The sequence below is a fragment of the Synchiropus splendidus genome, chromosome 15, assembly GCF_027744825.2.
Source record: "Synchiropus splendidus isolate RoL2022-P1 chromosome 15, RoL_Sspl_1.0, whole genome shotgun sequence".
Classification (NCBI taxonomy): Eukaryota; Metazoa; Chordata; class Actinopteri; order Syngnathiformes; family Callionymidae; genus Synchiropus; species Synchiropus splendidus.
The window spans coordinates 515,809-533,513 of record NC_071348.1 but is presented as its reverse complement, the minus strand read 5'-3'; the positions used below and the strand labels follow the sequence as shown (position 1 = coordinate 533,513).

The 17,705-nt window shown below is 47.1% G+C and overlaps 1 protein-coding gene and 1 long non-coding RNA gene across 3 annotated transcripts in view; one reads left to right on the top strand and one right to left on the bottom strand.

Moving 5' to 3' along the window:
• The first annotated feature begins 549 nt into the window (after positions 1-549).
• irx1a (iroquois homeobox 1a) lies at positions 550-4,184 on the top strand. 2 transcript variants are annotated; one of them, XM_053887291.1, is made up of 4 exons: positions 550-1,060; positions 1,469-2,555; positions 2,668-2,738; positions 3,785-4,184. In XM_053887291.1, exons 1-4 carry the CDS (start codon positions 818-820, stop codon positions 3,959-3,961), a joined length of 1,578 nt encoding a protein of 525 aa, XP_053743266.1. In that variant the 5' UTR covers positions 550-817; the 3' UTR covers positions 3,962-4,184. The 2 variants fall into 2 exon arrangements, with proteins under 2 accessions (XP_053743266.1, XP_053743267.1); XM_053887292.1 differs by having other exon boundaries at positions 2,663-2,738.
• A 3,386-nt stretch (positions 4,185-7,570) lies between these two features.
• LOC128771691 (uncharacterized) overlaps positions 7,571-17,705 on the bottom strand; it is a 128,086-nt gene continuing 117,951 nt past the window's right edge. The window contains exon 4 of the long non-coding RNA XR_008416662.1: positions 7,571-8,624. This is a non-coding gene — a long non-coding RNA (uncharacterized LOC128771691). The remainder of the gene's footprint in view (positions 8,625-17,705) is intronic.

The window sequence follows — 17,705 nt, the reverse complement described above, 5'->3', positions numbered from 1 at the left end:
AGTAGAATTATTCTGCTTAGGTTTAGTTTTTTACTTTTACTGTCATTATTTTTAAGTCGCAACAAAAAGAAACCACTAAAATAAGTGACAATATTATTTCATTGTATTACTGTTGTTATTATTATTATTATTGAAAAATATACACTTGTTAATCGTGTTATTTCCGAATGGCGCGTTTGTTTGTGGTTTGTTCATGACACATTGAAATCAGAGAAAGTTTTCTGCGCGGTGACCAGGTTTACTTCCCCCGGTGTCGGACAGCTGTAAAATGGCGTCGACAGGTTGTCATACAACAATCAAAGCCTTCGCTGAATGGACTCTAATGCTCCAACATTTAACATACAATAAGTCCAAACACGGAGGGAGCGAGAGGGGAAGGAGTGTGTGCGCGTGTGTGTGTGTGTGTGCAGGGGAGAGAGAGAGAGAGGGAGCAGCCGCCGCTCTCTCTCTCTCTCCCTCTCTCTCTTTCCCTCCACATTATCCACGTTGCTCCAAAAACGAGGAGGAGCTTGTAGACTCGAGTATGGGATGCCAATCAAAGCATCAACTTCAAATTGTATCTGAGAGATCAGCCTGGAGACCTCGGGGCCAGGCGCGTCAGTCGGTGCGCAATTGTTGATCCGATCACATCCAGCGGACTTTAGCTCCACCGAAGCCCAGCGAGGAAGACTTCAACAAGCGCGTCTCCCGACTGCTCCGCCGGCGCTGGCTTTGTCCTGACCGCCCTCTCGGCCCTTTCTCTTTCCTTTCTGTTTTGGCTCCTATTTTTGCGCACGGTTGGCTGGACCTGTGCGCGGAACTTTGCCACTCGCAGGAGATGTCTTTCCCCCAGCTCGGCTACCCGCAGTACCTCAGTGCCTCCCAGGCGGTGTACGGCACCGAGAGAGCGGGCGTGCTGACGCCGTCGTCCCGGGGAGGCAGCGCTGAAATCGGGGGGAGTCCGTCCGCCACGGCGGCTGCAGTCACCTCGGTGCTCGGCATGTACGCGAACCCGTACGCGCACAACTACAGCGCCTTTTTACCCTACAGCAGCGCGGACCTGGCGCTCTTCTCCCAAATGGTAAGACTGGCTCTTCATGGACACTGACGGGAGAAATGTGGAGAAAAGTTGACTTGGTTTGGCATCAGCCTTAAAAGAGTCCGGGCACATATTTCACTCGCGAGACGAAGCTCCTGCTGCAGCCCAGAATTAAAAAAGAATAATACAAATCTAAAAAGGCAGAAATAAGGAAACCAGACTGCAAGTACTTCTTATTGGAGTGGAAAACTAGCGTAGGAATGTTGGTGTTTACAGTCATCAAATGTCATCACTTGTGGGGGAAATGTGGAAACACACGCACATAAGTGATGTAGATGACAGGAGAGAGTTGCTCTCAAAGTTAGTGAAAGTGTGTGAGTGTGTGTGTGTGTGTGTGAGTGTGTGTGTGAGTACACTGTAATGACGGGCCACCGCTGCTCTGTGTTTTAGGGCTCCCAGTATGACTTGAAGGACAGTCCTGGGGTCCATCCTGCCAGCTTCGCTGCCCACACCTCCCCGGCCTTCTACCCATATGGCCAGTTCCAGTATGGGGATCCGGCCAGGCCCAAGAACGCCACCCGGGAGAGCACCAGCACCCTCAAAGCCTGGCTCAACGAGCACCGCAAGAACCCGTACCCCACCAAGGGCGAGAAGATCATGCTGGCCATCATCACCAAGATGACCCTGACGCAGGTCTCCACCTGGTTCGCCAACGCCAGGAGGAGGCTGAAGAAGGAGAACAAGGTGACCTGGGGCAGCAGGAGCAAGGAGGACGGAGAGGACGGGAATTTGTTCGGCAGTGGAGATGAAGGCGAGAAGAACGAAGACGAGGAGGAGATCGATCTGGAGAGCATCGACATTGACAAGATCGACGACAACGACGGGGATCAGAGCAACGAGGATGACGACGATAAATCCACGGAGGGGAGCAGGGAGCTGAGGGGCGGTGGCGGCCCGGCAGACCTGGAAACTTTGGAGAAGCGACGGGCCTTCGCGCTACAGGCCCACGAGGCCTTTGACAAGTCCAAGCTCTCACTTCACTCGGGGAGTAAAGACAGCGCGGACAGCAACAACAACACCCGAGTTGTGTCTCCCGACCGGCCCGGCAGCTTCCCCCTCCCGTCCAACAACAAACCCAAAATCTGGTCTCTTGCCGAGACCGCCACCAGCCCGGACTCCTCGTCGCAGAAGCCCACGTCCCCGTGTGGACCGGCCGCCGCCACGCACGCGTCCACGCCACACCACCAGATCCAAACCCACCCCGCCTTCCTGCCCAGCCACGGACTATACACGTGTCAGATTGGGAAGTTCCACAACTGGACCAACGGGGCTTTTCTGGGCCAGAACTCCCTGCTGAATGTGAGATCGTTTCTGGGAGTAAACCAGCAGCAGCACCACCACCACCACCATCACCACGGCCTGGCGGCCCAGCAGCAGCAGCAGCAGCAGCAGCCGGTGTCGGTGCTGGTGTCACCGGCGGCAGCGCAGAGCAGCGACAGCAAGGCCTCCCCCGAGAGACACAGTCCCAAACACACAGGTACAACACACACACACACACACACTTCTCGTCCACACGCGTGTTTGACATGTCAAGCGGTGTCTAACTCAAATTCGATATTCACCAAAATTCTAACTCTTGTTTAGAGCAGGAGAACGGGGTTCGGTCCGTCTCTCCCCCAACACAGATCCTCAAGTCCTCATTTCGACCCATCCACGACAGGTGAGAGCTTTTTATTCACGTGTTACATGATGCCATCACCTCGAAACAATTTTCAATTCAACTGCAAACCGCTGTCAGTCAAGCAATCGGCCGGCCGCGATTTTTTTTTGATGTGAAATCAAAACAGGAGCGATATCGGAGCCATTAACGTCATTATTAACTGCTTTCATAAAATGACACGTTCACGCTGGTCCTTCTGGGGAAATTAGGCTTCATTAAAAAATAAAAATTATAAATCAATCATTGTCTGTTAAATGCGTTAAATATAAATATACTCACACAAATATATAAAACACGCTGAGCAAAATAAATTCCTATAATAACAATAATCATGAAAATAAACATTACTATAATAATAACAACAATAATTATTATTGTTATTATTATTATTGTTGTTTCAATTATACTCATTTTTTTAATTTAACTTTAAATATAAAGTGTTGTCAGAATTTCATTATTTTTAAAAATCTACACACATACGCAGGTGTTAGAATATAAGAAATAAGGTTTATTTTTTGGGGGGGGCGTATTGTTGAATATTGATATTTTGATTTTAACAATTCACTTTTCTGGGAACATGAATTTAATGAAGTTAAATACTGAATTCCAAAATCAAGACAATTTTTCTGTGAATTGAAAAAAAATCACTGCTCAAACAAGCGCAATAGCACAGTTGTATATTTTCTGGTGATAAATGTATGAATGAAATACTAATAAATAAAGCAGAGTTTGCTTTGCGGGTGACAGAGGGTCTTGACTCTCAACCCACTCCCCCTTTAATTCGTCCCCTCCGGGGAGAGTGTGGCTACTTATCAAGTCACCGAGTAAAACGGGCTCTGTCTGGGCCGTGTGCTTCCGCTAAAGACCCCTGGGATACCCCGAACCCAGGGGAGCGCTCTCTCACACCGGCTGGAGAAGGGGAAAAAAAAAAAAAGAATGCGTTTAAAAGCGACAATAAATGGTAGTAAAATCCCCAACACTAAAACAATATCAAGTGAGTTCGTTCTGCCGTTTGATTCTTATTGACTGTGCTTTTCTCGCGTCAGATCCACGCTGCCTTCCAGCGCCAGGAGTCCGCAGGACGCCACGCAACGAGTCCTCACTGCCCTCTCGTCGGCCTAAAAGAAGACGTGAACAAGGAAAAAAATAAAAGAGACAAAACTCCAAACTGCAGTGAGAGAAAAAAAGACGTCGCGAGGATGGACGGGACTGTTGTTGTGTAGCCTATAATCGCGCCTATAACCTCTATTTCTCCACTTTGGGACTTTGATTTGGTAGGACTTTGACTTTACTATGATGATCATGATTATTCGATTCTTTTGTCGCCATCGCGTGTTTTCGGGTGTCCAGTCTTTATTGTAAATAGCACGGCTGATGATTTAAATGTGTAAATAGGAAGCGTCGAAGGCATTTGTCCAGATGGTCTATTTTGGCTAAATAAACCAAGTGATGAAATCTTGAGGATCATAACAGTGTTATTACAGCGCGGGAGTGGCGGGGCAGGGAGCAGCCCGCGTGCGACTCGAGGCTCGGGAGGGAAGCAGCGTGGATCCATTGAGGTGCTAATAAGTGTCCAGATGGTTGCTGGTGACGGAAAATGGACAGGAGCAGCTGGGAAGGTCATTAAGTAATAATATGGGAACGCCCAGTCCAAACAAAATCAAATGGTTAAAATCTCATCTGTCAGAGGGAGATGTCCCGTCCGGAATTCATTATTCATATGTTGTGGGGGCTGTGGAGGGAAATATAGGTGGAATTCAACGGCCAAATGGTGTTATTTTATTGGTATTTATGTATTTGAAAGCTCTATTTTGATCAATTTCACCGGTTCACTTCGGCCCCTCAATGTGGACGAAGCCGTTCCGAGCGCCTGAATCGACTCCACGGCCTTTCTGAACCCATCTGCAATATCACAGCGACCTCTATAGGCAAATGATATATCGGCCCGCACCCGACTGAGCAAGTTCATTGGGATGTAAATGGCGAAAAAGACGCAAAAAATCAAGACAAAAAAAAAAGGAGGAAGACGTGGAAGTATGTCGGGAAAGTCGTGGCGTCATGAGCAGTTTCATGTGGTGAGAATGTAGCGGATTTAAGCTTGAGGCGGGATTGATTTCTACTGTCATTTTCCAATTGTAATTATGCACAGCCGAACCAAGAAGTCTGAGTCACGTACTTTGACTTGAAATATTTGGTCATCTGGATGTGACGACAGTGCTCACGAATGCGTGCGCAGTAAAAACCGTTTGTTTGTTTTTTTTTTACCTCTGAACCTCTGGCTGCAGTTGAATTGGTCAGGGCCACGCCATTGAGTTGATGTCCTTTTTGTGCTTTAATAAGTGATTTACGGTCCAAAATGACACGAGGGGTGGCAGATGAAGTATAATGATCAAAACAGACAAAACAATTATTTCAATTTAAATACCACCCACAAAGAAAAAATTCAGTGGCTGGTTTAATTTGGACTGAAAATTACCATGGATTTGGTTCTGCACTTCTGCAAGAGCTGAAACATGAATACCACTTTCAAAAGAAAAAAGGCATACTGAACAATTGACCTTTACATAAAACCATTTTCAGTGAGTGGCAGAGGGTTTTGTGTTTTGCAATATACCGCAGCTGAAAAACAAATTGTGCTTGACTAAAGTCAGAGTTCGGTGCCACAATGAGTCCAGATCTGTGTCTCCAGTGTTTGGTCAAACTAATGCCTGACTCAACTGAAGCTGTGTGACGGGCAGGGCGGGACATTGCTGTGCATAAATCTGAGTCACTTAAATGGTTAAAAGTCACGCTGCAGAGGTCCCGGTTGAAAAATTGACAAAGGTCACAGAGGTCTTGTTGAACCCGGGAAGGTCATTCCGCCGTTACGGCTACAACAAACATTAACACAGAGTGCAGAGGGAAACACCAGGGATGTTTGAGAGTTTCCATTCCTCTTTTGTTTAGCCGCAGCTGAGCCAAACACACTTGTCACCTCTTATATTATATTAGAAAAGGCAGGTGTTTACGTTTCATATTGCCTCCTTCTGAGCGCCATTTGCACATTTCATGAGCTGCTTTCGGGGGCCAAAATTAAATAACCTCTTGGTTCCCCATTTATTTCTTTTGTGGTGGAAGAGCCCGGGGTTAGCGCAGCCTCACTGGCCGCGGGCCGTAAGATTGTGAATACGAAATGATTGATCAGGAGAGCGCAGGTACAGTGGATCGTCTCATGAGCAGATCGGAGGCCGATAATTGGGCTGTCACGTCCCTGCCACTTCCTTCCGCCCCGGCAAAACAACACCAGATATCCGGACGGATAAATTCATGATGGTCAAAAGTTTGACCATTTAAAATGACCTATACGGTGAAATACATGATTTCAATCAAATCTTTATTAATCAGCATTTTTTTCTAACTAAATTGTGAAAAACAAAATCAACATCTTTGTAAAAATAAAAGCAACAAGAAATTTAATAATAGAATAGATACTTGGATAAAAAAATAAAATAAATATGAACAAACACCGTGGGTTAAAAAAAGTATGAATTAAAATAAACCAAAACTAAAATGTTTACTAAACTAGAAGAAATGTTTGAGAGGTTGCACCATTTTTTATTCGTGTTTTTTAAATAATTATGAAGAAAAAAGCAATATTAATAGACAGTCCAATTAGTATGGATTATAAAAGTAGTTCTGTATTATCAGTTATTTAAAACTAATGAATTTAGTCCAATGTGATCGAAATATTAAACTTTATTGAGGAGAAAATGAAATGTGAATACATGTGAAAAAAACTGGATTAGAATTATGAAATACACAGTTACATGATATGACAATGAAACCAGATGAGCAGGAAAATGAAATGAATGACAGAGAGGAAGCCGACGGTTTTTAAAATGTTTGTTACTGAGGACAAAAACACTTTATTAAACCTCGTTTTCATTTTCACAGAAACTACTAAAGCGCGGCTCACGCAAAAACAATCAGTTGTTGACCTCACACAATTTAGCATTCTGTCAGAGGCTGGAGCCCGGCCCACGATACCGCCGACCATTGTGGGCCAACAAGGGCCCACTCCCCCTCCGAATGAGACGTGTCCATTCATTTCACTGTTCAATTGTGTGACAGTGTGTGTGTGTGTGTGTGCGTGCGAGCGAGGTGAGCGCATGGGGAGGAAAGTTTATCACTGTCTTGTCTTTTTTGGCAGAAGCAGGCTATTCTTCCCGCAGACTCGACCCCATGTTGTCCGACAACACAAATGTCTTCCCCTCTTCCTGTCCCTCACCCTCCGACCCCCACCTCCTCCTGAACATCACTGTTGTCTTTTCTCCACGATGCCCGCCCACATCAGCGCCCTCTCTAATCCATTTATCTGGTTTCACGAGTGCAGCCCCGGTCCACACAAAAGCCGTCCCTCGGTCCACAGCGTCAACCCCACTTGGGGTGACGGTGGGGTAAGAGGCGGGGGTTCGCAACAACAACAACAAGCAACAGCAAGTCAGTGGAGCGTCGGCAGCCTCAGCAGGGCCACCGTGGAGCGCTGCTCCAAGCATGTTCTCCTCACCACTTCGCCTCAGCTGCTTGTTTCGGCAGCACAATGGCACTGAAAGGAACCGATGGCTCGGTCACAGGCCTTTCATTCCACAAGCTGCTGTAACACACGATTCTTGCTACAGGAAGAGGCTTCGGTCGAGGGAGAGAACACAGAGGGAGGGAGGCTACACTCCAACACAAATAGCAACACGGAGCTGGTAGTTGCCTGACAACTGGCTGGCTGACTGGTTCAACAGCTCAATGACAACTCAACAACCCATGCAGACCCCAGCTGAGGCACAGTGTTTAGAGGCCAAATATACACACTCTCGATCGCAACTTCACCTGGAGCACTCTTGCTGTTTCATGTCCCAACGTGACACTTCTCTCCTATGGGTGTTGGCACACGAGTGTGAGCAAGCTCCACACTCTGGACCGGCAACCTGCGCAGGTGTCCCCACCTCTCACCTGAAGGAACCGCACCTCCGTCGTCCGCTGGATCCTTCATGACCTGAGGCCTCGGCTAGCATCTGAGCTCGCATCCCAAAGACTGATGAAAGAATGTGAAGCCAGGCGGCTGTTGACTCAAGGGTGAAGAGGCTGACACCAGAAGCTGGGCGGAAGTAAAGCTTTCAACGTTGTCCTTCAGGATCCCGACAAGACAAGCATCTTGACCTAGCTCCTTCCGCCCGACGAGACTCGGAGCAGAGCACCTTGCATGAATAAAACTTCCCTGAGTGGCGTTAAGCAGAATCAGCTGGGGTTGGAGCCGTGGTTCTATGAGAGAGGGTTGATTCTGCGAAACACTGAGGAATACGAGGACATGAACGTTTCATCGGACATGGGCGTGTTGCGAATCAGCGCGGTGGCTAGCTATTTCAGTCTGGGAGGAAAGGGGGAGTGGAAGGGGCGATGTGAGCACGAAGACTGTGCGTCGGCAATATCCTGAACATTGTTGAAAATCTACTTACAGCCACACTCTCGATGTGGCACCAGAGGAAGTCCAGACATTAAAGTTGCGTCACAAACAAATATATTTAGAAAGAATAGAAACTCGAACATATAATACGATGAGTGGAGACAAACTTTCTACAATAAATTACAATAAATAAATAACTATGAAAAAATATATTGAGGATTAAAGAAAGGAAAAATAAAGATGGACCTGTGGTTTGGTGCAGCAGCATAACAGAAAGGTTGGGGCAACTCAACCTATCCTTGACGTGAACCTTGTATGGACTTCCCTGGCAGTTCTGTTGGCACTCCGGTTTCCTCCCACAGATCGTGCAGAGGTGAATTGGTGACACGCAATTGTTATTCCAGGATTCCAGTGAGAAACGCTTTGTTTTTGTCTGGCCATTTCCCCAACAGCTGGAACATCAAAAGGAGGAAAACAAATTAAAGGAAAGAAATAGGAAAAGTGAGAATCATACGAGGAGACGGGAGAACATTGGACAGCAAGCCCTGGACAACTGGACAATCTGAAGACCAAAATCTCTCAATTTCCAAATGATCTGATTTTGGCCACTGTCAGTGACATCTTGTCTTTTGATGGGCAAAGAAAGAGAAAATGATGAGTGAGGAAAGTTTTCTGTGTCGGGGACAAACACAAAGCTCTTTGACTCCTCCATGTTGAGGACAATATGTCTCTTTGGATCGCACGCACGCACACACACACACACTCATACACACACACTCATACACACACACTCATACACACACACACACACACACACACACACAGACACACACACAGACACACACACACTCATACACACACACACACACAGACACACACACAGACACACACACAGACACACACACAGACACACACACACAGACACACACACACAGACACACACACACACACACACACACACACTCATACACACACACACACACACACACACACAGACACAGACACACACACAGACACAGACACACACACAGACACACAGACACACACACACACAGACACACACACACACAGACACACACACACACACAGACACACACACACACACACACACACACACTCATACACACAGACACACACACAGACACAGACACACACACAGACACACAGACACACACACACACAGACACACACACACACACAGACACACACACACAGACACACACACACACACAGACACAGACACACACACACAGACACAGACACACACACAGACACACACACACTCACACACACACTCTTACACACACACACACAGACACACACAGACACACACACACACACACACACACACACAGACACAGACACACACACACACACACACAGACACAGACACACACACAGACACACACACACACACACACACAGACACACACACAGACACAGACACACACAGACACACACACAGACACACACACACATGCAGACACACACACACACACAGACACAGACACACACAGACACAGACACACACACACACACACACAGACAGACACACACACAGACACACACACACACACACACACACACACACACACACAGACACAGACAGAGACACACACACGCAGCTATCTGGGCACCAATTAGCCAGGCCTAATCTGAAACCCTCATCCTCCCAGTTGAACCTGGCTATTTTAAGAGACCTCTGCCGAACATGGAGCTTCATCATTACCGTCTTGTTTGCTCCATGTTTGTGGATCAAAGTTATTTCTGCGTGTCTGTGGTTGTTTAAAGACCGTTGACAGGGTCCAACCAGCACACAGCGAAATCGTCTGCTCCATTAATGACTCACCAACCAATTAAAACTCCTCAACCACACTGCATCAGGATATCTTTGGGACAGGTTTCCTTCTGATTCGCAGCTCGTGCACACACCTACACACAGCGCACGCTCCCGGAAGAATCTTTCCGAGGATCAGAAATATTTTTGCCTTAATTATCGTTCAGTACGGACCGTGCTCGTCTGGGTTGGACCAGTAATGATGGCGGTATTTATAGTCCTGCCTCTTTCCCTCCGTGTAATAATACACCCCTCACAATTGGGGTTTTTACAGTTGGCAAGGGCTTAAAAAACCTCAATTAGACAGACAGCGCTCCTTTGAAGTGAAATTCCCTCCCTGAGCATAATTTGATGGAAAGTTTCATTCTTCTCCTTTCTTTGTTTACAGAGTTCCCAGCCATGTTGCAGCCAGCACCGATCAAATGGAAAGCATCATGAATATGCATGAGTTGATTGGAAAAGTTTGTTTTGTAGCAGCGGCGTTCCACTCTGACCTCGGGGTCTGAGAGCTGGAAGTGGGGAGCGCTCATTATGATGAGACCTCCGCAGCACTCCAGGCACAAATGGGAGGAAGCCCTGGGCCAGACGGAGGAAGGACACCATAATCTCGGCTCAGAGCTCCCACAGCAGACACAGAGGAGCGTCTGATGGATGGATGGATGGATGGATGTGTGGATGGATGGATGGATGTGTGGATGGATAGATGGATGGATGGATATAGAAGGATGGATGGATGGATGGATGGATGATATAGATGGATGGATGGATGGATGATGGATGGATATAGATGGATGGATGGATGGATGTGTGGATGGATGGATATGGATGGATGGATGGATGGATGGATGGATGTGTGGATGGATGGATATGGATGGATGGATGGATGGATGGATGATGGATGGATGATGGATGGATATAGATGGATGGATGGATGGATGGATGATATAGATGGATGGATGGATGGAAGAATGGATGGATGGATGGATGGATGGATGGATGTGTGGATGGATGGATGGATGGATGGATGGATGGATGGATGGATATAGATGGATGGATGGATGGATGGATGGATGATATAGATGGATGGATGGATGGAAGAATGGATGGATGGATGGATGGATGGATGGAAGGAAGGAAGGATGAATGGATGGAAGGAAGGATATAGATGGATGGATGGATGGATGGATGGATGGATGGATGTGTGGATGGATGGACGGATGGATGGATGGATGGATATAGATGGATGGATGGATGGATGATGGATGGACGGATGGATGGATGGATGGACGGATGATAAAAACTTGCTGCTCTTGGGTGTTAGAGTTGCTAAAGTCAAAGGACAATGAACCGATGTACATGAGCAGAGACACACCTATTGCCAGGTATAAATGGAGGTCCGCCCCCGCCCCGCGGCTCCAAGACCAGGACTTGGTCGACAGCACACATTGAATCAGATGCTTTTCTGATGTGGTGCCACTGTGGTTTGGGCTAATTCCAGGAGGATGTGCCGAGCTAAGCATCTGAAGTGTCCTGCTGCAGCTGTGGCTGAAGAACAGGAATTTCCATTGCGCGGAGGATCCTCTACTCTCACAACGCTGCGCACATGTGCGACGCAGGAGGAGGTATCACATGCACCTCCAAACATTTGTCTACGTGAAACTGAATCGTTTCCCACTCGGTCCAACTGTCTGGGCCTCGGCTCTCCTGGTACGAGGATAGAGCGTATCCCATCAGAACATACTTCCCAAAGCTGTGACATTATTTATTACTATTAGCGTTGGCGGAGCGGCGCGCTGCAACACCTGTGTCCTTTGGTTTATGTTGCAGTGATGGATCCAGCTCTGAAAGAGAACTTAACCTGCAGCGCTTTAACTTGAAAAAGTGAAATGAAGTTTGTCAAGTGAGTAAATAAATAAAATAAATAGTGAATCAATAATAAGTATAACAAATAATAGCAGCTAAAATAAAAAAAATGAAGAAAGAATAAATATCCTGATAATAAATAAATACATAAATAAATAATAAAGCCTAAGTACAATTCACATAATATTAATACCCATGAGTTATCATGAAGAAATAATACATTTCTAAATAAGATTAAATCAGAACTTCAATAGAAAATAACTTGTATCTCAGACGGTTTTCTTTTCAACATATCAGCTTTCCCAGATCAAGATGGCAAACAGAAACTCGCCGGAGAAGACGACTGACAGTCTGGATGTGACAAGTGAGTCGAGAGTGAGTAGGTGGAGGAAAGAGGTTTCACTGTCTCATGACATGGACGGGAGCTGCACTAACAAAATCGTGCCCTGACAAACCCAACACCAAAATCCAGCTGTTGGAACCGCAGTGTTTCATCGACAGGTCTGTGTGCCGAGATAAACTCTAATCTCAGTCTGCAAAAGCATATCTTGACGTGCCGACGGTCCAGCGTGTCACAGTCGCAGTCAACTTTTTGTCCGGTTATTAATCAAGATCTTGCGGGACAGAGTTCTGGAAAGCGACACCACATCAGTTATCAATAATTTCTGCGGAGAGGAAACCCAAGTCGTAGCACACCCCCATGCCCCTGCCCAGAGCAGACAATTACACCGTCAGAGGCTGTCACCCAGACTACAGTAGCCAGTACACCCAATGCCGGGTCACCTGCCAAAGCTGAAACAGAAGAAGAGCTGAACAAGAACACAATGTGTTGGATCTATCACTTCACACGCACGCAAACCCCCCATCCAAGCAGCCGGACCCGCCTCCGGTGATACTTTTCCCCTCCGCCTGAACCGGCTGTTCCTCCACGCCGGCCCGTCCCCTGCACAGCACCCCACCGGCCGAGGCCCGGAGTTTCTACGGAAGCCAGTGATGTCCAACCAAAAAAAAAAATAATGGTAACAGAGTTGCTGTCCTGCAAATTATCGTGATCGACGAAGTTCCAGCTAGATAAGATGAAGCTTTATTTGTGGTGTGAGCGAGTCAAGGTTAAAGCAGTGAAATAGCAAGATAGAGAAGCTACGGCCCAACGTGACGCCTCCACATTGGATTAGCCTGCAGTGAGAACACTAACGGTCCTTTTGTGCAGCAACCACTTTAATAAGTCACTTGAATTGTCAGTAGAAATATGATTGTGGAGGGAGAGTGTGTGTGTGTGTAGAAGGCTGCCACTCAGTAATAAAAAGCTGTCCAGTAAAACCTCTATAAATATCTCTCGATTTGTCTCTATATATTTACCAAAGCACATATGAAATCAACCAGTCACTATTTAAAATGCATTAAACAAGGACATGAGGAAGTTTGAAATGAGAAGTGGAAGGGGTCCAATATACCCTATAGTTTATCACTGTCACGGACTTCATTTGAACATAGAACGAGGGTTGGTTTTCACGACAGAGAACTGCACATTGTACACATATGTTTTTACGCTCTAGCGAGTGTCTCACACGTGCACGCAGTGATTCTCAAAACACCCCAGACGGACATGACACATGAGTGGCGTTACTGGGAGCTGGTGACCTGAGCAAACACTCCTCGGAAAATCCAACTGGATGAACCCAGATCATTACATTTTCTCTGTGATGGGTCCAAACACATCTGTGGACAATAAAGTAGAGGGGAGCACGTGGTCGCCGCTTCCTTGCATCAGAAACTGTCGGAACGTCCCACTTTACTACTCGACCAGCTGACCACTGGACAGTGACTGAAAATACTGTATATACTAACAAGTACTTTTACTCATTGCTTGATCAGTATTTCAGCCTTTTTACTTGATTCATTGGCTTTCATGATGTCACCATGTCATGTGTGGTGATAACACTCTGCTAAACAGATGATGAATCCAATAGCTCCACAATGTTTCCCCCAGCTGTCAGTGACAGTAAAACCATGTAAATGAAGTCACTTTTTAAGAATTTTTCTGTTTGAATGCTGAAAAATTGGATTTTTTTTGGGATAAAGGCCCCATGATGACTGCTTTCTATTAAAGCATGAGGTTCAAACAAAAACAGAACATTTGCTTTGACTTGCCATGACGACGTTAGATAACGTGGCACAGAAGTTGGTTCTGTAGTGAGTTGCAGCTGAAGGCAGAGTCACCACGTCACGTCAGTGGTGTCAGAAGCCTCTTCCTCTTCACTTTATGACCTTAAAATGTTGACATTTTTGATGATAGAGCTGGAATAATTGAAACAAGCCACACACAAGGAGACATTTGAATGAAACATAGATGAATCAATGAAAGAAGTGAACTAAAGGAAGAGCCAAGTCTGACTTTCCTTTACAGCTAAGACAACAAACAAACGGTGGGAAGACGCTCTCGTGCCCGAGGCCTGCGTCGGACCGGTGACCGGTCACTGCCTTCCTCTGCTTATATACCAGCCGGTGGTGAAGTTGCCGCTTGGTGAAACAAATCCACACCCATCACTAGAATTGTGTGTGTCTTTAAGTCACACCTTGAGCCATCACGCTAACATCACAGCTCGCTCTTAACATGCTGGCATCTGGCGCGGTGGGACGCCAGCGCAGGTGAAGCCCGTGCTATATGGCGCCTCTCTTTTAACTCAGATTAGTGCTTCTCTGACGCAGCTTCTCAAATATTTATCAAAGCGGCAGAAATGCCAGCAGTGGCTCTGTGTCAGGGGTGGCGGTGGCGAGGAGTGGAGCTCAGCTAACTTATAAGTCCTCAGCAGCCCACCCCCTGCTTCTTTTTGGCTCAACGCTGCAATCACTCGTTCCCCATCTGAGGAGGAGGAGAGGGGGAGGGGAGCCGTCGGGAGAAAGAGATGGATTGATAGGGAGACAGAGAGTGATGAGGCTCCAAGTGTTGCGGCTCTATCATGTCTGTGAGCGAGGTCAGAGCCCCTTCCTCTCTCGCTCGCTCGCTCTCTCGCTGAGAAAATCTTTATGAACTCCTGCGCCTGATGGCAGAGGCAGGGGCTGCTTAAAGCCCGGCAGTTTAACAGCTGTGTGTGCGGACTCGGCCCCGGATAAAGCGCTTGGAAGTGGCGGGGCTTACACCGTAGGGTGAGTCTTTATGAGGGGCCCTCCTGTGTGGCGGCCGCTGCTGGGCTGGTTAATTGGCCTCTCTGAAGTGCCGTATATATATCTGCCTTCATAGTCCTGACACAAGTGAAAACATCCACCCGACACTCAAGCCACCCGCGTCCGCTCTCAACAAGCACTGAGGCTTCCTGTTCCCCAAAAGCAGGTGAACTGACAACCAATCACAGACACTCTTTGTGTTGTGTTGACATCAGAAACACGGTGCTTATATGTTCTTCTGCTCTTTAACAAACAAGATCTGGAACTGAGGTGTCCCCCAAGGTCACACTGAAGGTCCTCCTTAACCTGGACTAACACTACAGCGTATTTCCATCCAGCCCATAACTGCGCTCGGGTCATGGGGGCAGCAGCCACAGCAAATCAACCGGACCACAAATCTCTGTCGTTCCTCCACCTCACTGGCTTCTCCCCACGAGGTGTGACAGGTGAGTGAGCTTCTCATCCAGATCCACAAGACAAAAAAGAAACTCTGTTATGTACATGCGTCCAAACAAGACACTATAGTGTTCCATTTCATATAAATGCAGCACAACCAAGAGTGGATTAGTCGTGACTTAAAACACACACAGAGAGTCGGAGCACTCACCATGTACATTCACACACTAGAGCCTGTAAACTACTTGACAAAGACACAACCCCACAGGAGTCCTGGTGTCAGGCTAGGCAGTTTGGCCCGGTGCACCATGGGAAGAGAAGTAAACATGGATGCCACGTCCTCCTCAGCTGTGTTGTCTCGCTTTGTGCTGGTCGAGAATGTCGTGGGTCTGATCCCAAACATCAGCTCGATGTGTAGAGAACAACAACTGCGTAAAACTACAGATATTTGGATTTTGTTTTCAAACTCACAGCAGCTGTATAAGCCGAGCCTATCCACACCAACGTGATTCTTCCACTCACAGTTGAGAAACCATGCGGGAAGCTCAGCCGTGTCATTCATCATCAGTCAGGTTATCAAGCATCCCACACTGATGATCGACGGATGAGCTGACAGCACTGATGTTGACCGTTAGAATGGATGGCATTGGAACTGCAGCTAAGAGGACCTTGTGGAAGTTGTTTCATCGAAGCTCAGTGCAGATGTGAAACAGATGATTTGAGGATGTTCCCGTCCATCCTTCATTGAACTCCCTCAACTGTCAACTATGTTCCACCATTTGAACAATCTCTACACTCCAAGACGTGGTAGAGGGCACAAGCCAACGCTGAACGTTAGGACAAACTGTCACTCATATGCTTTCTAAGATGGACAGACACAGTTTCCCACTGAGGGCCAGTAACCGGCAGCATTTGGCCCGCGGGCTGCACTTAACTCAAGTTAGATGTGGCCCGTGCCAGAACAGATGAATTGAAATATGATGATTCATGACAATATTCGGGCTGTTTGTGACCCGATTTTGCCAGGAGGAAGGCAAAAGCCTGATTGTCTTCTCGCTGCCACCTCGAACTGTGGCATGGAACAGAATCCAGAGGAGTAACTTCTCACTTCCACCTGCTGCCGTCTTCCCCTGATCTGCTCCTCCAGTTGTCTTGCCGCCATGTGCCACTTTCACTTTCGTTTCTGTGTTCCTGCCATTTAGTAACTATCATTTTGCACTCAGATCAGTCCACTTGCACGTTGCGTTTTCCGCCTCACCAAGCTTGTACTTGCTGTGCGTTCCACGCCGCCGGTAGAGGTTTTGCGCGAGAACGTTCCTGTCCTGCGTCTGAGCGTGTGGAACGGACAAAATGTGTGAGACTTGAGAGCTTTGCTTCTTGGTTTTCCTGACTGAAGCCAGAGCTGACTTCAGGTGTGTTAGCACTCATGCTAATGTTGCTAAACGACGCATTTTACTGGCGACGAGGCTTCAGTCAGTAAATAAATGGCACTTGAATTAGTGGGTGAAAGACAAAGGTGACAAGAGCATGAAGGCAAATAAAGAAGCGGTCAGATGAGCTCAGGCTGAGCACTCAGGATGAAGTCAAATTCTCTCAACAAGCGGCTCTAAACAACGGTTAGCGCAGGAGAGCCTTTCGGACTTGTACAACACTGCTGTACAACCTTCATGCGTCTGACTCCAAATCCATGCTGAGAGGAGTTTTCTGTCACTTTTTTGTGCTCTTGAAGTTTCTCCAAATCAGCTGATCAGTCACTGGACGTGACACCAAACATGCCCAAACTCGGAGTTTAGGCTGCGCAGGTTTCTCTCAGTGGACGCCTTGTCACACAGAACGTGTCTCCCGGCGCGCCTTGTTTTCATCCAGCCAGGACGACTTCACTTTGAAGGCTCGTTTATTTGACTTGGGTATAAGCTTCACAATTGATCTGGCTTTTCTTTCAAACAGAAAGAACGCACTGGCAGGTGTGGTTCTGGCCCGTGTTTGGATGATATGGCTGGCAAATCCGAAGCGTTCTAGTTCACGTCCATCAAACCTCAGGACGAGAGCAGACTTGCTCCTAACGCCGACTTTACTGGTCTGAACCAGGACCGATGCTTGGATCTGACCTAACCAAAGTACACTCTTCACGTGTGACGGCCAACACCATCCTCTGTGTATTATCCTTCTTTCCGTTTATATTATCTACGGCTGTGATTTATTGTGCCTGGCGAAAAGTGCGCGCAGAGCGGGATCAAGTTGAACGGCAGAATTTGTCAAGTATATTTGCAAA

Excerpts from the sequence above, each read along its gene's own strand:
- irx1a (XM_053887291.1), top strand. The coding sequence starts at position 818 with ATGTCTTTCCCCCAGCTCGGCTACCCGCAGTACCTCAGTGCCTCCCAG. Across the intron at positions 1,061-1,468 it reads TGGCGCTCTTCTCCCAAATG|GGCTCCCAGTATGACTTGAA; the intron begins GTAAGACTGGCT and ends TCTGTGTTTTAG. Across the intron at positions 2,739-3,784 it reads TTTCGACCCATCCACGACAG|ATCCACGCTGCCTTCCAGCG; the intron begins GTGAGAGCTTTT and ends TTCTCGCGTCAG.